At 43.5% G+C, this 19,613-nt stretch overlaps 1 protein-coding gene across 2 annotated transcripts in view; it reads left to right on the top strand.

Annotated features, from left to right (window-relative positions):
* The window catches only part of ELAPOR1 (endosome-lysosome associated apoptosis and autophagy regulator 1), a 550,309-nt gene that overhangs the window by 366,059 nt on the left and 164,637 nt on the right, over positions 1-19,613 (top strand). For both annotated transcript variants that reach the window (XM_069633660.1, XM_069633661.1), the window contains exon 8: positions 12,366-12,454. In XM_069633660.1, coding sequence (XP_069489761.1) covers positions 12,366-12,454 — 89 coding nt within the window. The remainder of the gene's footprint in view (positions 1-12,365; positions 12,455-19,613) is intronic.

The following is a 19,613-nucleotide window of genomic DNA, read 5'->3' as shown; positions in this document are numbered from 1 at the left end:
TTCTCCTATGCAAGAGAGAAAAATGTATGTGACATCGAGCCGACATGTGCAAAAACTGTATGGAAATCATTACTATGTGGCAGCTTTCTGCATTGTGACAGAATACACCTTTCATTATTTCTGTAAGGCCTGCCATTTGATCTCACCTGTATATATTTCAATATTGAAAACACAAAAACCTAGCAAATTACATAGTAAAGCAAGCATAATTTGTATTGTGTGTTTTGAGGTTCGATAGCAGAATTGTCTTTTGAGGTTTAATGAAAGTCTTCGTTTTCTGGAGCTATTACTACCTGATGGTACAACAGTGCATTGAGGGAAGGACTCCATGCTAAATTCTATATCTACTATCATGGTTAAATGGTTATTTATATAGTGCTTTTGGCAAAGCGCTGTACATAAAACATATTGATCACAATTATCATCAAACCGTAGTCGGTACTCCATTATCAAACTTGAAAGGATGAGTTGGCCTTGCTGAGATTCAAACCTGCAATTTACAGATCATGAACAGATTACAGCAACGAGTGCCCAACCAGCTGAGCTATCTTATTGGCTAACATCCTTCCGAGGTCGGTTAACTGAGTATCGATTGAGGTATAATAATCACAGTGCCTAGATGTTGGACGAACCATGTATGAAGCGCTACATAAAGTTAAATACCTACCTGGATTATCACAGGGGCATGTTTTGCTGAGTTTCTATTTCAATTACAAATTTAACTTTCATTTGTTTATTTTTGAGCAGTGCTTGCACTTCCTGGAGAGTCAGGTTTTGGATGTTTTAATTGTAGTCTTGAAGATTTGAGAGGCTAGAAGACCTGTGATTGGTGAAATGACAATCACTCACCCTTGAACAAAGACTCTGCTGCCACTGACCATTTATAATAATGTACCCCTTTACTGCAAGGTTGAATGGATGTAAACTAGACCGTGCATAGTTATTTTACACACGGTTTCTATAATTAGAGTGTAAATTAAATTATAAGTGTAAAAATGATCTGCCTTTGCATGATTATGCACACAGCACAGAACTTCTCTAAAAAATACAATAGTGCAATACTGGTTTGCATTCACTGGGAAAAACGCATCATTTCTTACAAAATATTAACTCTCAATTGCATCTTAATTTTCCATCTTATTAATTTTACAATCCTAAAATGCTAGGAAAATAATTATGCACAGTGCTTCTGTTTGCTCCATGAGCAGCAACACAGCAGAAGCTGAATTAAGTAAACCATTTCTTTAATCACAGTGTGCAGTTTCTTTTTTTGAAAGGCTTCAGAGAAATGCATACTGTTTCAGAGGCATTTATCCATGGTTTGCGATTACATCTAGGTAGATAAAAATCAAAAGAAGCCTTCTGGTTGCTGTCAAGTAAGCTGACGTTTGAACGGCCCTCTGCTCTAAACTTGTGTGTAAATGTACACAGGGAAATACTAAAGCTGTCGTATTTACAAGATTTTCATGCGTAAAAAGGCCTCGGGCGCACCTTATCTGGAGGCCTGGGGGTATCCATACATATTTTTGCATTACAGGGTTGGTGAAAAGCAGTTTTTGGATGCTGTGTAACTTTGGCGCCACTCAATGAAACTGTATGAAATGTTATGATATTATTCAAGACGTGATCTTGAATGGTTCTACAAGTTTGGTGCTGTTTTGCCGAGAGCGCACAAAATTAGAGGGGGGGTCCCAAAATATTGTAAAGGCTTATAAATGTGGTGTCATTTGATGAATCTGCACAAAAGTTTGCAAAGAGATTTTAGATCTAGATATGAAAGTTTAGTGGGATTTTGTCAATAGGGGGCAACATTAGAGGGACGGGTCTCAAAATGTTTATGTGGTTTCTAACTTTGTTGCCGTTTGACGAATATTTTCAGAAAGATTTTATACCCAACCTTGAATGTTTGTGCAAAGTGTGAATGGATTTATTTTGTCAAGTGGGGGCTAAGTTATATGACTATTGTATGTATGTACACTTTTGAAAAAATAAAACATGGGCGGATTTGCAGCAAACTTCTGTAAGGAGCATTGGCAAGGACCTGAGAGCATGGTTTTGTAAATGGGCCTCTTCTTTATTTTTGGAAAAGTGTCATAATTTAGTAGGTACCAAAAATAGTGATATACCTTTGGTGACTGAGGTATAGCCTGTGGCCATGGGTAGTGTGCAGATTGTCCGGGTCATGGCCTAGTGCTATGACCCGAACAATCTGGCTACTGGCCATGACTACGTGGGACCAGCAATGGGGTTAAACTGGGCATGGCCACCAGGGACCGCTATGTCGTAACGTTTTTGAAAATTGGTATAGGTTTAAAAGGGAAAACAATGTTGCTCATGGGTACTGGTTGAAGTGCTGGATGGGATTGCAGCAAATGTGCACGAGGAGGGTCAGCAAGAACTGGAAAGCATGGTTTTGAAAATATTCCTGTGTTTTTTTGTTTTTTTTAAAGTGTACACACCACAGTTATATAACATTGGTGTCTGGGCAATGGGCCTGGCCGTCAGCAAAGAAAAATGTGTTCTGTAATTTGCTTATTGGGGCATGCAGCCATAGTGGTAGGTTTGAATGAGAAAAAATATTCTGCTTGCGGTTACAGCCTGAAGTAGTGGTTTAGATTACAACAAACCTGTGCAACAAGCATTAGCAGGGACCTAATAGCATGTTTTTTGGAAATATGTCTTGTGTTTTATTTTTCGAAAGTGTAAGATTATAATTAGAAAAACTAGTGATATACATTTGGTGTCTGGGTAGTGGGTCTGGTCCTCAGCAAAAACGCAAATGTGTACTCTGATTTGCTAATTTGAGAATGCGGCATGGCCAAAGCCTATGCCCCATGGATTTGGAGACTGGTCAGATATGAGCACTGGCCATTGGTTATATTATTAGGGTATAGTGGACACTGAGCTAAGATGCAGTGTAGGTGCAGTGAATAATAGGGGTGGTTTGGTTTGCTGGGGTTATGGTTGAGCCTTATGCTGTAGGCAATTGAACAATGATTTCCATGTGCAACATGCGCTGCTCATAATGACAGGCATAAGTATGTGTTGCAAAAAATGTGTATCTTTAAGGAAGGAGGTTTATAGTTCTTTCATATATATGAAAAGAGGAATTATTAATAGTGATATAACACCATGAAACATTTTCACTTATAAAATACCTATTAAATTGACAGAAAAAATGTGTTAAAGGGATGCTATGCTTAAGATGCATCGCGCTTTTGGAACTCCTCTGCTCCAGTAGTTACCCAGTGGCGTTCCCCCTTGGCATTTCCCTCCTGGGTACTCATGAGCATTTGCCCATCAGTAGCGCCCGTTCTATGTTTGCACTTCTCTCACTGCAAAATGCATACGTGCATTTATAGGAACACTGTGTACAATTGCTTTGTATAAGTAAGGGAAATGTAAATGCAAAAGATTTGTTTTTTCAGTAAATTTTTTATTTTCCCTTGTCAAAAGCAAGTCACAAGAGCCATAACAAATGGTACATAACATTGAAATCCAACCACTGAGTACAGACCAGCAAATATTAAAACAGCATTGAATAGTCAATAATGGTTCATAAAAATCAAACATTGAATTAACGGAAGAATAGAAAAAGAGAAGAGAGAGAAAAAAGAAAACAAACAAAAAAAACAAATGCGTGGGAGATAAGTGCACAGTTAACAACATGCATTATATAGTTAAAACATCAACCATATGCATCAAGGAATTATCCCCAAATGTCTGCAAAAGTATCATCATTCATAGACTACTTGTAAATTGCTCTCTCATATGTGGAGACAGTCAATAATTCGTCCACCCAGTCATGAATACAAAAGGAGGCCGCAGACTTCTATCCCTTTAGAATCATTTTTTTGCCACCATACAAGCTTGGAGCAGCCACACATTTTTGTAACATCTCCGAGAACCAAAATAGATGCTTTCATTGCAATCGTGCAGCTTAAAACCAAGCCCAGCCTTTCACAAACTAGTTTCCAAAAGTCTTTTGTTTTGGGGCAGGCCCAGCGCACGTGACTTAAGGTGCCCTTCTCAAATTTACATTTTCAGCATTGGTCACAGTCAATAAGGTGTCTCTTAAACATACGATCCGGACTCGAATATGTTCTGACGAGGAGCTTGGTCTGTGATGCCCTCAAGCCCCAATCCAAGCTCACCAGGCAGACATTATTGCAGCATCGCTGCCAGCAGTCCTGATCGATTCTTTAACCTAGTTCAATAGCCCAGACATTGGCCAGTTTAGGGTCTCCTTTCCGACTGGATAACAGTATGCCATACATTGTAGCTGCTGGATGCAGGGCATTCTTGCAGAGCTCCAGCGCCGTCCATGCTGTATTTGGAGGCATCATTTGCGCAGGATTTATTTTGGTGGCAACGATTCCCCTTAGTTGTCTGTACTCTGCGTAAGAACAATCAGCCAAGTTAAAGTCATTGCACAGACATGCAAAGGGGAATAATTTTCCTTCCTTAATCAGACCTCTGATATATCTAACTCCTCCCAGGAACCAAGATGACCAGAAGAGTTCCTTCCCATTGCTGGTCAATGCAGGATTCAACCAGATTGATGCATCCAAGAATTGGTATGGGTCACTTCCAATCTTTCGTGATATGTTGCACCAGAACTCACGCAATAACGCTGTCAGGGTGTTCACAAGACGAGAAGGTATAGTCACTGTTAAACAAGGCTTGTGGTGCCAGATGCGAGACACCATTCCACTCAGCCACAATCTCACCTGAAAGTTCATGCTCTGAACCTATAGTCCGACACAAGTGTCGGGTGGAAAAAGCGAGATGGTAGTCAAAGAAGTTCGGCAGGTTCATACCGCCTTGTCTCAGTGCAAGCTGCATTTTCCATAGAGCCAAGCTCGGCGGCTTGCCATCCCACAGGAACTTTTGTATTGCATATCCAGCTCTTTGAAAATCTGCCTTGGCACATAGGGAGCATTGAGAGAACTGAGTGCATTTTTGGTGCTAAATTCATTTTTACTACAGTTCTCAGTTTCAGTTTTACTCACAGTGCGTTTTGCACCACAATGAGAGTCTCAGAAGTGCCAACCTGTACATGTCAGATTCTAGCTTGGGAATTATCAAATCAAAATTCATCATTGGCAATTTCTCAACCTTGGAACAAATCCAGACTCCAAAATATTTCATTTTTCCTGGGCACCAAATAAAGTCATATTGGCAGCACGTGTGTCTCATGCAAGAAAACGTCGACTTGTAGAATCTCAGATTTAGACCAGTTTATCTTGTACCCTGTCAAATTAGAAAAACACTGAAAATCCTCTATCAGGTGCGAAATACCTGTGGCAGGGTAACTGAGAAACACAAGCAAGTCATCAGCATAGTACCAAATCTTTTGAGCACCTACACCCTCGCCGACAGTATGGATATCCTCATTTGATTGCAGCATCACCGCCAATGGCTCCATAGCTTGGATGAATAGTAGAGGGGACAGTGGGCATCCCTGTCTGGTACCCCTATTTAGCCTGAAGAGTTCTGAGATGAGTCCATTTGTGAGCACACTAGTATTAGGGTCAGTATATAAAAGCCTCACCCACTGCTGGAAGTTCACCCCGAAACCCATTTTATTTAAGCACTCGAATAGGTATGGCCACTCAACCCTATCAAAGGCCTTCTGTGCATCCAGTGAGAACACTGCAGCTGGGCACATTTGCTTACATCCAATATCAATCGCCTGGAGCAGCCGCCTCACATTATCCGCCACTGACCTTCTAGACACAAATCCCACCTGGTTGTCATGCACTAGCGATGGCACCACAGGTTCCAATCGTTTGGCCAATATCTTTGCCAGGAGCTTGCAGTCAGAATTAATCAGGCTAATTGACCTATAGTTCCCACATTGTGTTGGTGATTTGACTTTTTTCATCAGTACCATCACCAATGCATGTCATAGAGTCTGGCAAGGACCCAGTTTCGAACGATGGGTTCAGCACATCACATAGTAGCTGTAGGGCATACTCATGTAAGATCCGGTGTAATTCAGCAGGCAATCCATCGGTTCCTGGCGTTTTGCCTCCTCGGACCGTCGAAGTTGCCAGATGAGCATCCTCCACTGTTATTGTGTTTTCTAAGAGTGTTTCTTGCTTTTTCGATAGCTGAGGGATCTCAACACAGTCAAGAATCGATTTTATTGTGTTCTGGTCACAACTTAATTCAGATTGGTACAGATCCTCATAAAATCCCATGTATATGTAATTTATGCTCTTATGATGTGTCACCAGATTGCCGAAATGGATCTCTTATCGCAGTAATACATTGTACACTCTCTTCAACCTTTAGGCTGTGGGCCAGTAACCTTCCAGCCTTTTCCCCATTCTCAAAGTAATTAATTAAACTCCTGAATAAAGTGTTGTTAACCTGGTCAGATATAATTTTGTTTAACTCATATTTTTCCTGAGTTCAGACTGTACATTCTGGTCCTGATTCATCGCACATTGTTTCGCCAGTGCTTTTGCTTCGCTGGTTAATCTCTTCAATTCCTTCTCTTTCATTCTCCAGTATTTCCCTGTTTTAGACATCAGTCTGCCTGACATATAGCACTTCATTGTCTACCAGACCGTTGAAAGAGCAACAGCAGCAGTTCTGTTAATTGCAATAAAATTCTCAATTTCATTCACAATCTCTTCTTTTATACGCTTATTCTGCAATATGGCTGTGTTCATTCTCCACCTGATGGATTTGTTCAGCATATATTGTAAGGAGAGACATCAAATTAACTATTAGCGAGACAATTATCCCTTCTTTGGCAGAGTTGCTAGACAGAACCTATATTTGTAGATTTTTTTAAATTAAAATCGAGAGATCCCTTTTGTTCGAACTGAGTGTTGAAAAGTATGTTTGACCCACCCAACGCCGCCTAAGTTTGGCGGCCTCATCATCAGTGAGGTGTGTCGTCTGGAGAAAAGTCAACATCACAAGACATTGTTTTTAAGCAAGACAACACCTTGGATCCTTTACAACATTATTAATTCCATTTGCGTTCCATGAAACCATTTTCAAGTGATCCACAGAACGCAAGTTCATATTAGAACAGCAGATTGACTGTGCAATCAACATAAAAACAATACAATCATTTGGAAGAAGAGAACTAAAAAAATAAATTTCAAAAAGCAAAAGATTTGTAAAAGATTGTTAAAGGGATGGTCTAGTAAAAATTTGTATTTAAAAAATAGATAGGCCACATAAAAAAAAAAATACTGGCACCCTCCGTTTTAAAACTTCCTATGTAAAATTTTGAGCTATTCAAGCTCAAAATTCGAAAAAGCAAGCACAGGGGCACAGCCATTTTGTGAAATGCAGGCCCTCCTGTGCTGGCTTTTGCTTTTGCGGCACTAATGAAGGAAAAGCCAGCCAGCTGTAGTAAACAAAGTCTACCGCTGGGTGGCTTTCCCTTCATTAGTGCCGAGACTCGGAGGACGCGGACCGGAGACCAGAGCAGGAAAGCTGCAGCTGAATCTCGGTAAGTGCTATTTATTTTTTTTACAAAAAATAAGCACTAGCTGCGTTTTTTTTTCTAAGTTTTCCAGGCTGGAGGAGCCCGGAAAACTTAGAAATAAAACCGCAGCTTTAAAAACGTTGTATTTATGTTTGTGGCCGCTTTTGAAGCGACCGCAAATATAAATACAACGTTATTGTGTTGGCAAACGCTGCGGTTTTTCTTTCCAAGTTTCTCAGGCTCCTCCGGCTCAGAGGAGCCTGAGAAACTTGGAAAGAAAAACTGCAGCGTTTTCCAACACAACCGTGTGTGTTTCTGCCTGCTGTGGCTATCACTTTGGGTCTCCGGTGCTCCGGAGCACCGGAGACCCAAAGTGAAAGCCACAGCAGGCAGAAACACACGCGGTTATGTTTACATGCCGCGTAGTGTTTCTACCTGCAGCTGATTTCCCATTTGGGGCTCTCGAGCTCCCCGTGGGGAACCCAAGAGCCCCAAATGGGAAATGCTAAATGCTGCGTTGTCTGCCTAAATCTGCTTTCCCATTTGGGGCTCTCGGGCTCCCCGTGGGGAGCCCGAGAGCCCCAAATAGAAAAGCAGATTCAGGCAGAAACAACGCGGTTGTTTTCCGCAATGCCGCGTTGTTTCTGCCTGAATCTGCTTTTCCATTTGGGGCTCTCAGGCTCCGTTTTCCGCAATGCCGCGTTGTTTCTGCCTGAATCTGCTTTTCCATTTGGGGCTCTCGGGCTCCGGGGAGCCCGAGAGCCCCAAATGGTAAAGCAGATTCAGGCAGACACAATGCGGTTGTTTTCCGCAATGCCGCGTTGTTTCTGCCTGAATCTGCTTTTCCATTTGGGGCTCTCGGGCTCCCTGGAGCCCGAGAGCCCCAAATGGAAAAGCAGATTCAGGCAGAAACAACGCGGTTGTTTTCCGCAATGCCGCATTGTTTCTGCCTGAATCAAGGGGAGCCCGAGAGCCCCAAATGGTAAAGCAGATTCAGGCAGACACAACGCGGTTGTGTTGGAAAACGCTGCGTTTTTTCTTTCCAAGTTTCTCAGGCTCCTCCGAGCCGGAGGAGCCTGAGAAACTTGGAAAGAAAAACCGCAGCGTTTTCCAACACAATAACGTTGTATTTATGTTTGCGGTCGCTTCAAAAGCGACCACAAACATGAATACAACGTTTTTAAAGCTGCGATTTTATTTCTAAGTTTTCTGGGCTCCTCCAGCCCGGAAAACTTAGAAAAAAAAATGCAGCTAGTGCTTATCTTTTGTAAAAAAAATAAATAGCACTTACCGAGATTCAGCTGCAGCTTTCCTGCTCTGGTCTCCAGTCCGCGTCCTCCGAGTCCCGGCACTAATGAAGGGAAAGCCACCCAGCGGTAGACTTTGTTTACTACAGCTGGCTGGCTTTTCCTTCATTAGTGCCGCAAAAGCAAAAGCCAGCACAGGAGGGCCTCCATTTCACAAAATGGCTGCGCCACTGTGCTTGCTTTTTCGAATTTTGAGCTTGAATAGCTCAAAATTTTACATAGGAAGTTTTAAAACGGAGGATGCTAGTATTTTTTTTTTTATGTGGCCTATCTATTTTTTTAATAAACATTTTTACTAGACCATCCCTTTAAGTGGTAGTTGGTGTGTGGAAGCTTAATATGGTCATAGCGTTATATGGAAAGTTTATTGGAAGTGATTAGTGGATGGATGTGTGACTGTTTGAAAGCAGACATTGAGGGAGTGTTACAAATATAAAATTAAAAAGGGTAGAATGGCTGCTCTGTGCGATGGTGTGCATGTGCCATCCAGGTGTTTTAATGATCCATGGCGTGGAAAAGGGTCTGTGGAAACCGTGGATAGTTATAAAGGTCCACCGATTATGTTCCTTATTGTATGCTAGAGAAAAGTATTTGAGACAGAAAATGATTTCTGTCTTTTTATATTTTTCTTTAATATAGAATTGTACATTAGCACTATGGGTGGGGGAGATAGCCAATCAGGTGGCTACGAACTCAGGCTTGAACCGCCGGTACAAGTCCACGTTCCAAGCCGCCTGCCGGCTGGCTTGCCCCACTGCCATCTTCCTCCCCACCCTCCATCCGGTTTCTTTTTTCTTTTTTCCCCCCACGCACCTACTTATCTTATTTCGGTTGTGGCAGGTGCTGCTGCCGCATTCACTCCTTCTCTTTGCCTCCCGCAGGCCGCCATGGAAAGGGAAGAGGGACTCTGTATGCGCGCGTCCCGGTGTAGGAAGGAAAATCCTTTTTTTTTAGTACCCCGGGTTACCGCCTTGGCAACCCTGGGTGCTAATGGCCTTCATCCCCCGTTGCAGGGGCTGGAACATGGGGGTAATGGTCCGGAGTCCCTTGTTATCTACCCTCGCTTCACTTGGGACAATAATTTGGGCTGCTGGGCCATTGTCCCCTGTTCCAGACCCTGTAATGGGGCATGAACGCTACATTATTCCCATTAGCATAACACAAAATGCTAATGGAAATGTTGAAATATCTTATTGAGTCTATCTACTTTACTGAGAAATGTAAAGTAAATGGAGTCTATAAGATTATTTTTTTAGTTCTATTTTTTAACTGTGAAAGGTTCCTAAAGGAACCTTTTTTTTGTTTCTTTTTTGCTGGAGAGGTCAGAATGTAAGCTGGGGAGGGAAATGGCACCAAGCACTAATATGGGGGGGCAGGTTGACTGGGGAAGATGTTGCACGTGTGTTGCATATAAGGTAGGGCAGTGTTTCCCATGTTCCATGATTACAGCTTGAAAAACACTTCAAAATTGCTCCCTGTGCAGAGTGGTGTGTTGCAGTATATACAGAGTACTGTTGTCTTCGAAAGATATGGATCAAAAGCCACTTTTATCGCTGGTGGAATTTTATGTCCCACATAAGTAGGCTGTGTGGTTATAGTATTGGTTGAGGAAGATGAGGTGGAGGAAGACAGCCTACTTCTTGCTAACAAAGGAATAACATTTCTGAGAGCATTGCGTGGTTGGATTTGGTGCGGCGGCACATGGAGGTGGTCCCGTAGGATTACTGTCGAGGTAGTCCGTGACTGAGTGCCACGTTGCAGACAGTGCATTTCACTTTGGTAGCTTTAGCCTTTGATACATTCCCAAAAGTGGTAAAGAACTGCCACACCTATGATTCTCTTTGGGGGGTAAAGGTCGGCACTTCCTGTACCTCAGCCATAGCTCTCAACCATTTGTGTTGCAAAGGCGGGTGAAATCACCCGATTTTGTTTTTGGCGGGTGAGACGTCCATTGGAATAAATGGGCGTGCAGGAGGCTTGGCGGGTGAGTCAGCCCTTTACAAGGCGGGTGACACCCGCCAAAAGCGTGTGAGTTGAGAGCTATGCCTCAGCCTCTTGGTCCTCTTCATTGTCTTTGGAAGTACAGTGCTTTTTATGTTGTGTAGGTCCTCCAGCTGGTGGTGGTGGTGGTGGTGGTGGTGGCTCTTGGGAAGGAGGAATGGCAATAGCTGATTCCATTTCTAAGATAAATAGCAGTTTTGCTAATATTATTCCTAGTATGTGCTCTGTGCTAGATTGTTAATGGATAATGAGTAAGAATAGGTGTAGGAATTGGGCAAGGGTACATTTTAAACTTGAAAGTTGCCAGATCAACAGAAAATGCAGTTCCGAACTGCTGCGCATGGTCACGTGACACTGTCCGGAAAGTCTGCGATGACGTGAGACGTGCAAAAGTTTTAAAAATGATTCTAGAAGATGGGAAATGGCAGAATCTCACGGTGAAACTTTGTAAATTGGATGAAAATGTTGCTAGATTGGGGTAAGTATGATATTAGTAAGTTGTAAGAAATTAGCGTGCACTGGTAAAAACCCATGAAATTCACTGAAACAACTTTGTTAAAGGGACGTTATGGTTAAGCTGTATTAACAAAAACCTGTAAAATTCACTGAAAACAACTTTGTTAAAGGGACATTATGGTAACAAGTAAAACCGAAAAACCTCAGAAATTCGCCAGTTATGGTAAGCTAAGCAACCATAACTCACGCCACCACCGTACACTGCTAATACTAACACCCAGGACATCAAAGATGACATGTTTTTTCATTGAATTTCATTGGTTTTGATTAGTGCAACTTAACCATAATGTCCCTTTAACAAAGCTTTTTCAGTGACTATATATATAAATATATGTATATGTATATGAAAACAAGAAGGTCCCACAAAAGTGGTGCACAAGCCTACAACAAGGAGATGCTCTAACTACAGTTGCGGGACAAACCGGGAAAAAAATCTCAAACAATTATTCCACTTGGTTGCTGTTCCATAATAACAAACCAGTATCGAAAAACGATATTTGAGAGAAAAAGCACCAAATGGAGTTACATATATCATGTATGTTGTAGGTTTATTTTAAACTAACATCAAAAGTCAGTAACAACATTAGTACATCTATCATTAGCCAGTCTAAGATGGCCGCTGGACTTTCACACATTTGGTTGGGAATAAGTAGAGAGTAAGTCACATGACCGGATAAGTGATGACTCAGAGAGGTGTGTAGAAATAAATAATGCCAGTTGAAAATATGATTTAATTTCACCTGAAGAAGTGCCAGTGCTTGGAGTGGAACGCGTGGTGTGAAGAGGAGGGACTAGTTATACTGCTATGTAAATCCATGTTAGTTAAATGAATTGCAATTGTGGATCCTTGTACAAATAAAAATTAAATATATTTTTTTACACATAAAAGCGGACTGAGTGTTCTAATAATTTTTTGTTCCTTACTTGTGATACTGGTTCGTTGTCATGGACTGGCAACGAAGTGGAAACACACACACAGACACACACACACACACACACTTGTTGGCACTCTATGGGATCATTACTAGATAATGGCAGTTTTCGCAAAAGATTTTAATTTGAGTTCTCCTTGCATTGTTTTGCAGTGGCGGGATCCAGCTCATGCATCGATCGCCCCCCGTGCACCGACCATGATTTTTTCTACACACACACGGCATGTGATCAAAATGGGGAGGTAAGCAGAAATCCGATTTGCAACATTGCCAGGATTCACGGGTAATAATAAATTATAATAAGTCTTGTTTGGAGACAGACAATGGTGTTCTTGTGCGTTGTGTACAAATGAACCGTCGCTGGGCATTGAACACCATGTGCTTGTAATTGCACTGCATTCAGATGCATAGTATCTCCTTGCTCCTAGTGAAAATCACCTGAAAGGCTGCAAACTTTCATTCAGTCAACTTTTCTTTTAGTGATGTTTAAAAAACACCCACTGGCACTGATTGTCCCCCAGTTACCAGTCCCTCATCGCTTTACCTACGCTAGCACAGTGAGAAGGAAAATCATTTCTGTGAATATGCAGGTGATAAGATAATAGGAAAGTTAGTTCTTTATAAAATTGTTTATCCTTGCATTTGAGTTGTCTTTTGTGAAGCTAGAGGCAAGCCTTTATGCACTCTGGCGAGAGGTAAGTAGGTCTCGCCTTTGGGTGTGTAGATTTATGGTCCCAAGCAAGCTACTGAATTATGAACCCTTTTTTCCTAAAAGAGTTAACCCTAAAAAGCAAGATAAAGCAAATGTGTTTGGCTTGGCTGGTACAAGGAATATTTTGCACCCTAGGTGCGATTTTGATACATCTGACACCCGACAATGAGATTACTTTGCTGCTTGCAAAGGGAAGCAGAAACTCCCTGCTGGCGAGCCGTAGGTGATCGCCTAGTATTATCTTGTCCTAAGGTAGCACTGGGTTTGGAAATTCTTTCCAACTCTGGATGTTCAGTGGTTGTTAACACGGTTACCAGTGATAGGGTCAAAAACAAAAGGACCGAATGCCTTTTGATTGACAGTCAAAGGAACGAAAAAAGGGTTGAATTTCTTTTTTTCTTTTTATGGTCCCTCCCCCAAAACCCCCTGTTTTCTTTATTAAATACATTTTTTACCAACCAAAACTAAAAATATATATATAAATAAATAAAAAGAATTCGACCCTTTTTTTTATCCTTTTGCATTCGTGCAAAAGGTCATTCGATCATTTTTTTTGATCGTTTGACTGGACACCTGTTAACACAATCTAATAGCATTAGCAGGAAAAGGGAGCGAGCCGTAGGTGACCGCCTGGTATTTTCTTGTCCTAAGGTAACACTGAGTTTGGAAATTCTTTCCAACTCTGTATTTTCAGTGGGTGTTAGCACAATCTAATAGCATTAGCAGGAAAAGGGACATTCACACTCTGTAAATTGAATTCTACCTTCCAAACTAAGACGCAAAATGCTATCTAAAGGTCATACCACCTTTTAATAATAATAGGAAATATTTTAGTAAATATCACATAGTACAATATGGCCTGTCTTACCTTCACAGATATACATTTGGGGTGACTTCTGTAGCATTTCAAGGTATTAACACTTTTTAGGATCACCAGGAGTGTTCCACATTTGAGGAAGTCTCATACTGTATGTAAGAAATCGTAAATCTCATCAGAGTGCTCTTTTAAGCCCAGCTAGCAACGCTGTGAAGGTTCTCCTCCAAAGTGTCAGGTACTTCAGTGCTTTCTATGAAACGTGGTAAGATCGTCTTATTCATAGGACACCTTTTCTTGATAGAATTGTGCTCTACAGACATTGATGGGGGACATCATGTACTGAATCACAGTTATTTGCACTACTAAAATATGTCACTTTAACACATCCCTTTTCATCCTTAACAAAAGAATAGGCACATCCATCAAACTAGTAAAGAAAGGTCTATAAGACTTACAAATTATCGGTTTACTCATACAGAAGATGAACTTAAAGTGGATAAAATTGCAAATTATAGGTAGAATAAAGGTGACACCCAAAAAGAACGGTAAGAAAAAATGACACATAACCAACACTGGGCATATACATGACAGCACACTCGATGACAGTTTTAAAGAATCTACTTCTATAACTTCTTCTATCATTTCAAATGTTCCAACAACCCACTGTTCTCATGAAAAGTTGAACACTACAAGGAAAGACATATTTGGTTTTCAGGAAGTGTGACGAATCCCTAGATGTCGTCACTTTTCCCCAAAGGGCAACCCCTTCCCATGAGGCCAGGGAGGTGAGGCTGCTACCCGATAGTTCCCCTGGGGATGGTGCACAGCGGGAGTATCTCGTGGGGAGAGACTCCCCCTCTGGGGACAGGGACAGACATCTAAGGAGAACGTGGGGACAGGGACAGACATCTAAGGAGAATGCGTTATGATCCCCTCCCAATCACCCCTCCTAATCCTACACTTGTCCTACAACCCAGTATTATACCCAACCACTATATGTACCACTGTAGGGCCAGTGACATAAAATCCACTAAGATGAAGGAGAGCACAGGAAGATTAAAGATAACTGACTTTCAAAGTACTAGGACGAACAAGAGGCATAGAAGCATAGAGAAGGCTCGATGGAGCCAAGAGCTACGCTCTAGTGTTCTGCAAGGAAATGGACCTTGCTACAAAACAAAAACTAAAGAAGGACTGTTTTCTGTGCCAAGCTAACTCTGGAGGAGACGCTAGTGGGTGAGCCATTCAAAGCGGAAGACTGAAGAGGCTGCTGGTGAGAAGTTAGAGGCGTCCCTATCCGGTGCACTGTGGACGGACCGACTGGAAAGCTCATGAAGCAAAGGCCCAGGTGTGCGAGGAAGCTGGACCACATGATCAAGTGAAGACACCCATCCTGCGAGGAACCACAGGCTGCAGAGACACCGCAGCATGCCGAAAAGTGAAGCAGAAGAACAGAATGCTCAAGACCGTCCGGAGGACAGCAGTGAGAACCCAGAAGGTATCTGGGCTGCCGGGACGGTTGGTGGGGGCCTGAGAGAGTTGAGGAGGACTCAGAAGAAGAGAGCAGACAAGAACCCAAAGAGCAGGGGCAATAAGGAAACCCTTGGGGGAGAAGTGAACACTGAAAGAGAAAGATAGGTCTGGTACCCGCACCCACGAGAGAGAAGTACAAATTATCTTCTTTGTGGAAGTACCTGGCAGGAGAGTAAACCTGGTCTGCCAAACTAGAGCAGGATAGACACAGGTCTGGGACCGACACCCATAAAAGAAGAGCCCTACAAATAATCTTCTTTGTGGCAGTATTTGGCAAGTTAGTGAACCAAGTCTGTCCAATGAACTAAGAGTGAGTCAAGAGAACTTAGTAAATCGTCTTCTTCATTTCAGTACTTAGCAGGATAGTGAACCAGGTCTGTCCAATAAGCTGAATAGAGAAATACGGGTCTGGGGCATAGGATTTCAAAAGGCAAGAGAGAGAGTGACCCTCTTCCTCGTGGCTGTACTTGGCAAGCCAGAAGACCAAGTGGGCTATACTGGGGAAATCTGGTTCAGGGATCATACTTGTACATGAACTGTTGAGAAAGTAGGAATTAGTGAAACAAGGATCACCAGGGCGAGGGAGTGATTCCCCCTGGTTTTGTATGAGGAACAGTGAAAGCCAGAGACCAGGAGCGGGGAGTCATTGGCCTCATTACGAGGTTGGAGGTAGCCATGCCGTTTATACCGGCATGGCTACCCCCAAACTCGGATCTGGCTCCGGGTCCCGCGAAAGGGGAATTACTAGCCATTCCGACCTTGGCGGGCCCGGTAATTTCCCTTGCGCCGGACCCGGGCCGGTACGTTCCCATTCCCATTTGAGCCCACATAGAGCTCAATGGGAATGGGGAGAATGGTAGCAGTGGTACCGTTCATAACGATACCTTTGCTACCATCCTGTATTGCTCGCTGGTGCCACTCTGCATGCCTGGTCTGGCCAGGTGTGCAGAGCGCACCCGCGAGCAGTATTTGTAATGTGGCACATTGGTAACAACGGCACCGGTAGCACTACCAGCGCCGTTGTTGCCTTACCGCCACAATCGTAATGAGGCCCATTGTCCTGGTAGTTGAATCTGCAAAAAAGGATCAAACCACAGAATTTTGTGATCCCGGGGAAGATATTATATGATATTTTATTTGTATCGCGATCATACACAACTGTTTCAGAGCGCGATAAGGCAAGGGAAGGGAACAGGGCACAACACAACAGCGATCTTTCTAGGCCCAGTGACATTGAGAACGCGCAAGGGAAAGGGGAAAGTGCATGAAGGGGGAGAGTGGAGAGTGCGGAGCAGAGGAGAATGGATAAATAATAATAAATACAAATAAATATATAATAGAGGCAATAAACAGTGGTAGTGCAGCCAGCAAGTGGCAAGTGCTGTGTAGATGGTAGCAGACTGGGTAAGTCTGATAAGTGCAGGAAAAGAAGAAAATGTGGGGGTGGGGACTATATGAGTACATATACAGTCCCCAGAGGAAGGGGTGGCCAGGAGGCAGTGCAGGAGGGTGTCAGGGTGAGCGGGTACCTGGGCCCAGGGGACAGAGGGTGGCCAGATGCACAGTGCCAAGAGAGAGCAGATCAGCAGGGGAGAGGGGGAGCAAAGGCAGAAGCAAAGAGGAAGGTCTTTAGGTGCTTCCAGAACCGGAGATGGTTCTCCACAAGTTTTAGAGTGGCAGGGAGGTTATTCTAGAGGGAGGCCCCAGCCAAAGACAGAGGTCTACCCCCAGCTCGTTTCTTTTAAAAACGACTGACCCTGAGGGAGTTAGAGGTAGAGGAGCGAAGAGCTCGAGAGGGGAGGTATGTGCAGAGGGATAACTGAAGGTATTTTGGACCCAGGCCCCAGAAAACCTTGTGGACAATGCAGAGGGTTTTGAATTTAATCCTGGCATCCACTGGGAGCCAATGGAGAGATTTCAGAGCTGGAGAGATACGATTCCAGAGTTTGAGGCCAAGGACAAGTCTTGCAGTCCTGTTCTGTATTAGTTGCAGAGGGCAGAGAGTAGAGACAGGTAGATTTAGAAAGAGGCTGTTACAATAGTACAACCTAGAGAGAACCACAGCTTGGGATACCATGAGCTTCTGGGGGAAGGAGAGGAAAGGCAGAGTTCCTCTGAGGGGGAGCAGTAGGAAGTTTGACTGTTTAGAGACCTCAGAGATGTGGGTGGAGAAGGAAAGTGTGGAGTCAAAGATGACCCAGAGATTCTTAGCCTCGCAGTTGGGGGTAGGAGGAGGGCCAAGGGAGGCTGGCCAGAGAGTGAGAGGAAAGGATGGTGAAGGTGTGCTGATGAGGAGGATCTCTGACTTGCTGGCATTCAGACAAAGATCATTGGCGGCACACCAATCTTGAATGGCAGTTAGGCAATCAGAGATAAGAGTGGAAGAGGAGGTGGCTAAGGGCAGCCTGAAAATGAGTTGAGTGTCGTCAGCGTAGCACTGGAAATTTGAGCAGAAAATGGCAATGCAGTGGGCGACAGTTGCCAGGTATTGGTTGAAAAGCCAGGGCGAGAGGTTAGACCCCTGGGGAACACCACAGGTAGAGAGGAAGATAGATGATAGGAAGGACCCAAGTTTGACCTAGGAGGGTCGATCAGAGAGGAAAGAGGTCAGCCAGGCCAGAGCCAGGGGAGTCATTTCCCCTGTATGTCCCTACCAAATTATAAAGAGGCTCACCCAAGCACTCAGAACGCTCAACACATAGGTCTCACTGGTGGTAGAGTGGAAATGCACCATTTCAACTGGGGCCATTGGGCACGGAACGCACTTTAATGACTTTTGGGGATAGGAATAGAGGTGCACTAAGACGCATTTAGACGGTTTGTTGCAATGAGTTCGGGAACATTACCATTGGTCATAGGCCATAGGTGGCAAGATCTATTTAATTTGTTTCCTGTTGCACTGAAAGAATGCCACCAGCCAGGTCCTGCCCAAAGGTAGTATGCTAACCCCACCAGAAGATGCACTGGAACGACCAGTCTATTGTCTTGAGAGACCTAAGAAAACAACACTGAAGACAAAAATCAGTCATAGTCTAAGGTATGTATAAATCGCATCACGTCTGTGGACACATGCCACAGGCATGGCTCCCCATCCATGAACTCTAGAATGCAGCTATGGCTATGTCAAATTTAGTCATAGCCGTCCACACTGAAACCCCTGATGTGCCTCAACACCTCTGCCATTCGTATACAGCGACAACCTATGTACAAATTCGGTCTAGCTGGACACACATCGAGTCTCCTGCATTAAAACCGCCAACAGCACCCACCCACGTGCCTAACCTCTGTGTTGCTTACTGGGGTACAACCAGCCCTCCTAAGTCCTAACCTGGCAAAATACACACACGCATCTTAAAGTTAACTCTTAGAATGTCCCATACATGGACTTCGGTCCCTGAGCGCATTTCAACTACAAGGCTCGGGAGGATAGCTCAGGGGCAACGGGCTCGCATTGGAAGCAAGACGACACGCAGGAACACAGGTCCGATCCCTGGGTCCGTGCTTAGAAACCTCTTGGTATTAAGCGAATTATGAATAACGTATCATATCATATATCATATAAGAAAGCGCATTGAGGCCATACAAAGGTGCTGTATAAATAACCAATACAATACAATAAGTGTGAGGGACAGAGTTAGAGATTTTGACACAGAATGGTGGACTCTTTAGTTTACACAGACATTCTGACATACCCATTATTATTTTACTTGAGCCGGGAAAACCCCTCATAGAAGTAGGCAAAGTTAAGTTTTCTCTTTATTTTCTTGGTGAATAAAAGTCTATAGCAACCACCATGTAAGCACCCATCCTTATCTCATGTGTTACTCTCAATGGGCCTCATCACGAGTTTGGAGGTAACCCTTAAATGCAGCGGTAGCGCTATTACCACTGCATTTAAGGCTCTGCCAAATCAAGGCTTAGGCTGATTTCCCCCCCTGCTCTGAGCTGGGGGGAAATCTGCCGAAAATCCACGCTCTTACCGCCGGCAGGAAATCCACCGGCGGTCTGAGCGAGAAATCTCCCCATTGAGCCCAATGTGGAATGGGGCATTCCCGAATGGGCTCAATGGGGAATGGGGATTTCCCGTTCCGCCAAACCCGTGATCCGGCGTTATTAGTGCCGGGGGGTTTGGCGGTAGGGCTATTAACGCCAGCGCTAATAGCGCCGGCGTTACCGCCCAACTCGTGATGAGGCCCAATGACTTGTACACCGCTCTGGACTTTCTAGCTAGATTTGAGCTATATAAAGCCACAAATACACGCTTTGGTCATGGCCAAGAGCGGTACAATTTTCTTGTTTGGAAATGTGTCTGTACAATCAGTTAGAATGGGCTTACAGT

Source organism: Ambystoma mexicanum, chromosome 13, assembly GCF_040938575.1.
Source record: "Ambystoma mexicanum isolate Mex_15411 chromosome 13, UKY_AmexF1_1, whole genome shotgun sequence".
NCBI lineage: Eukaryota > Metazoa > Chordata > Amphibia > Caudata > Ambystomatidae > Ambystoma > Ambystoma mexicanum.
This window is presented reverse-complemented; position numbering and strand designations above follow the sequence as displayed.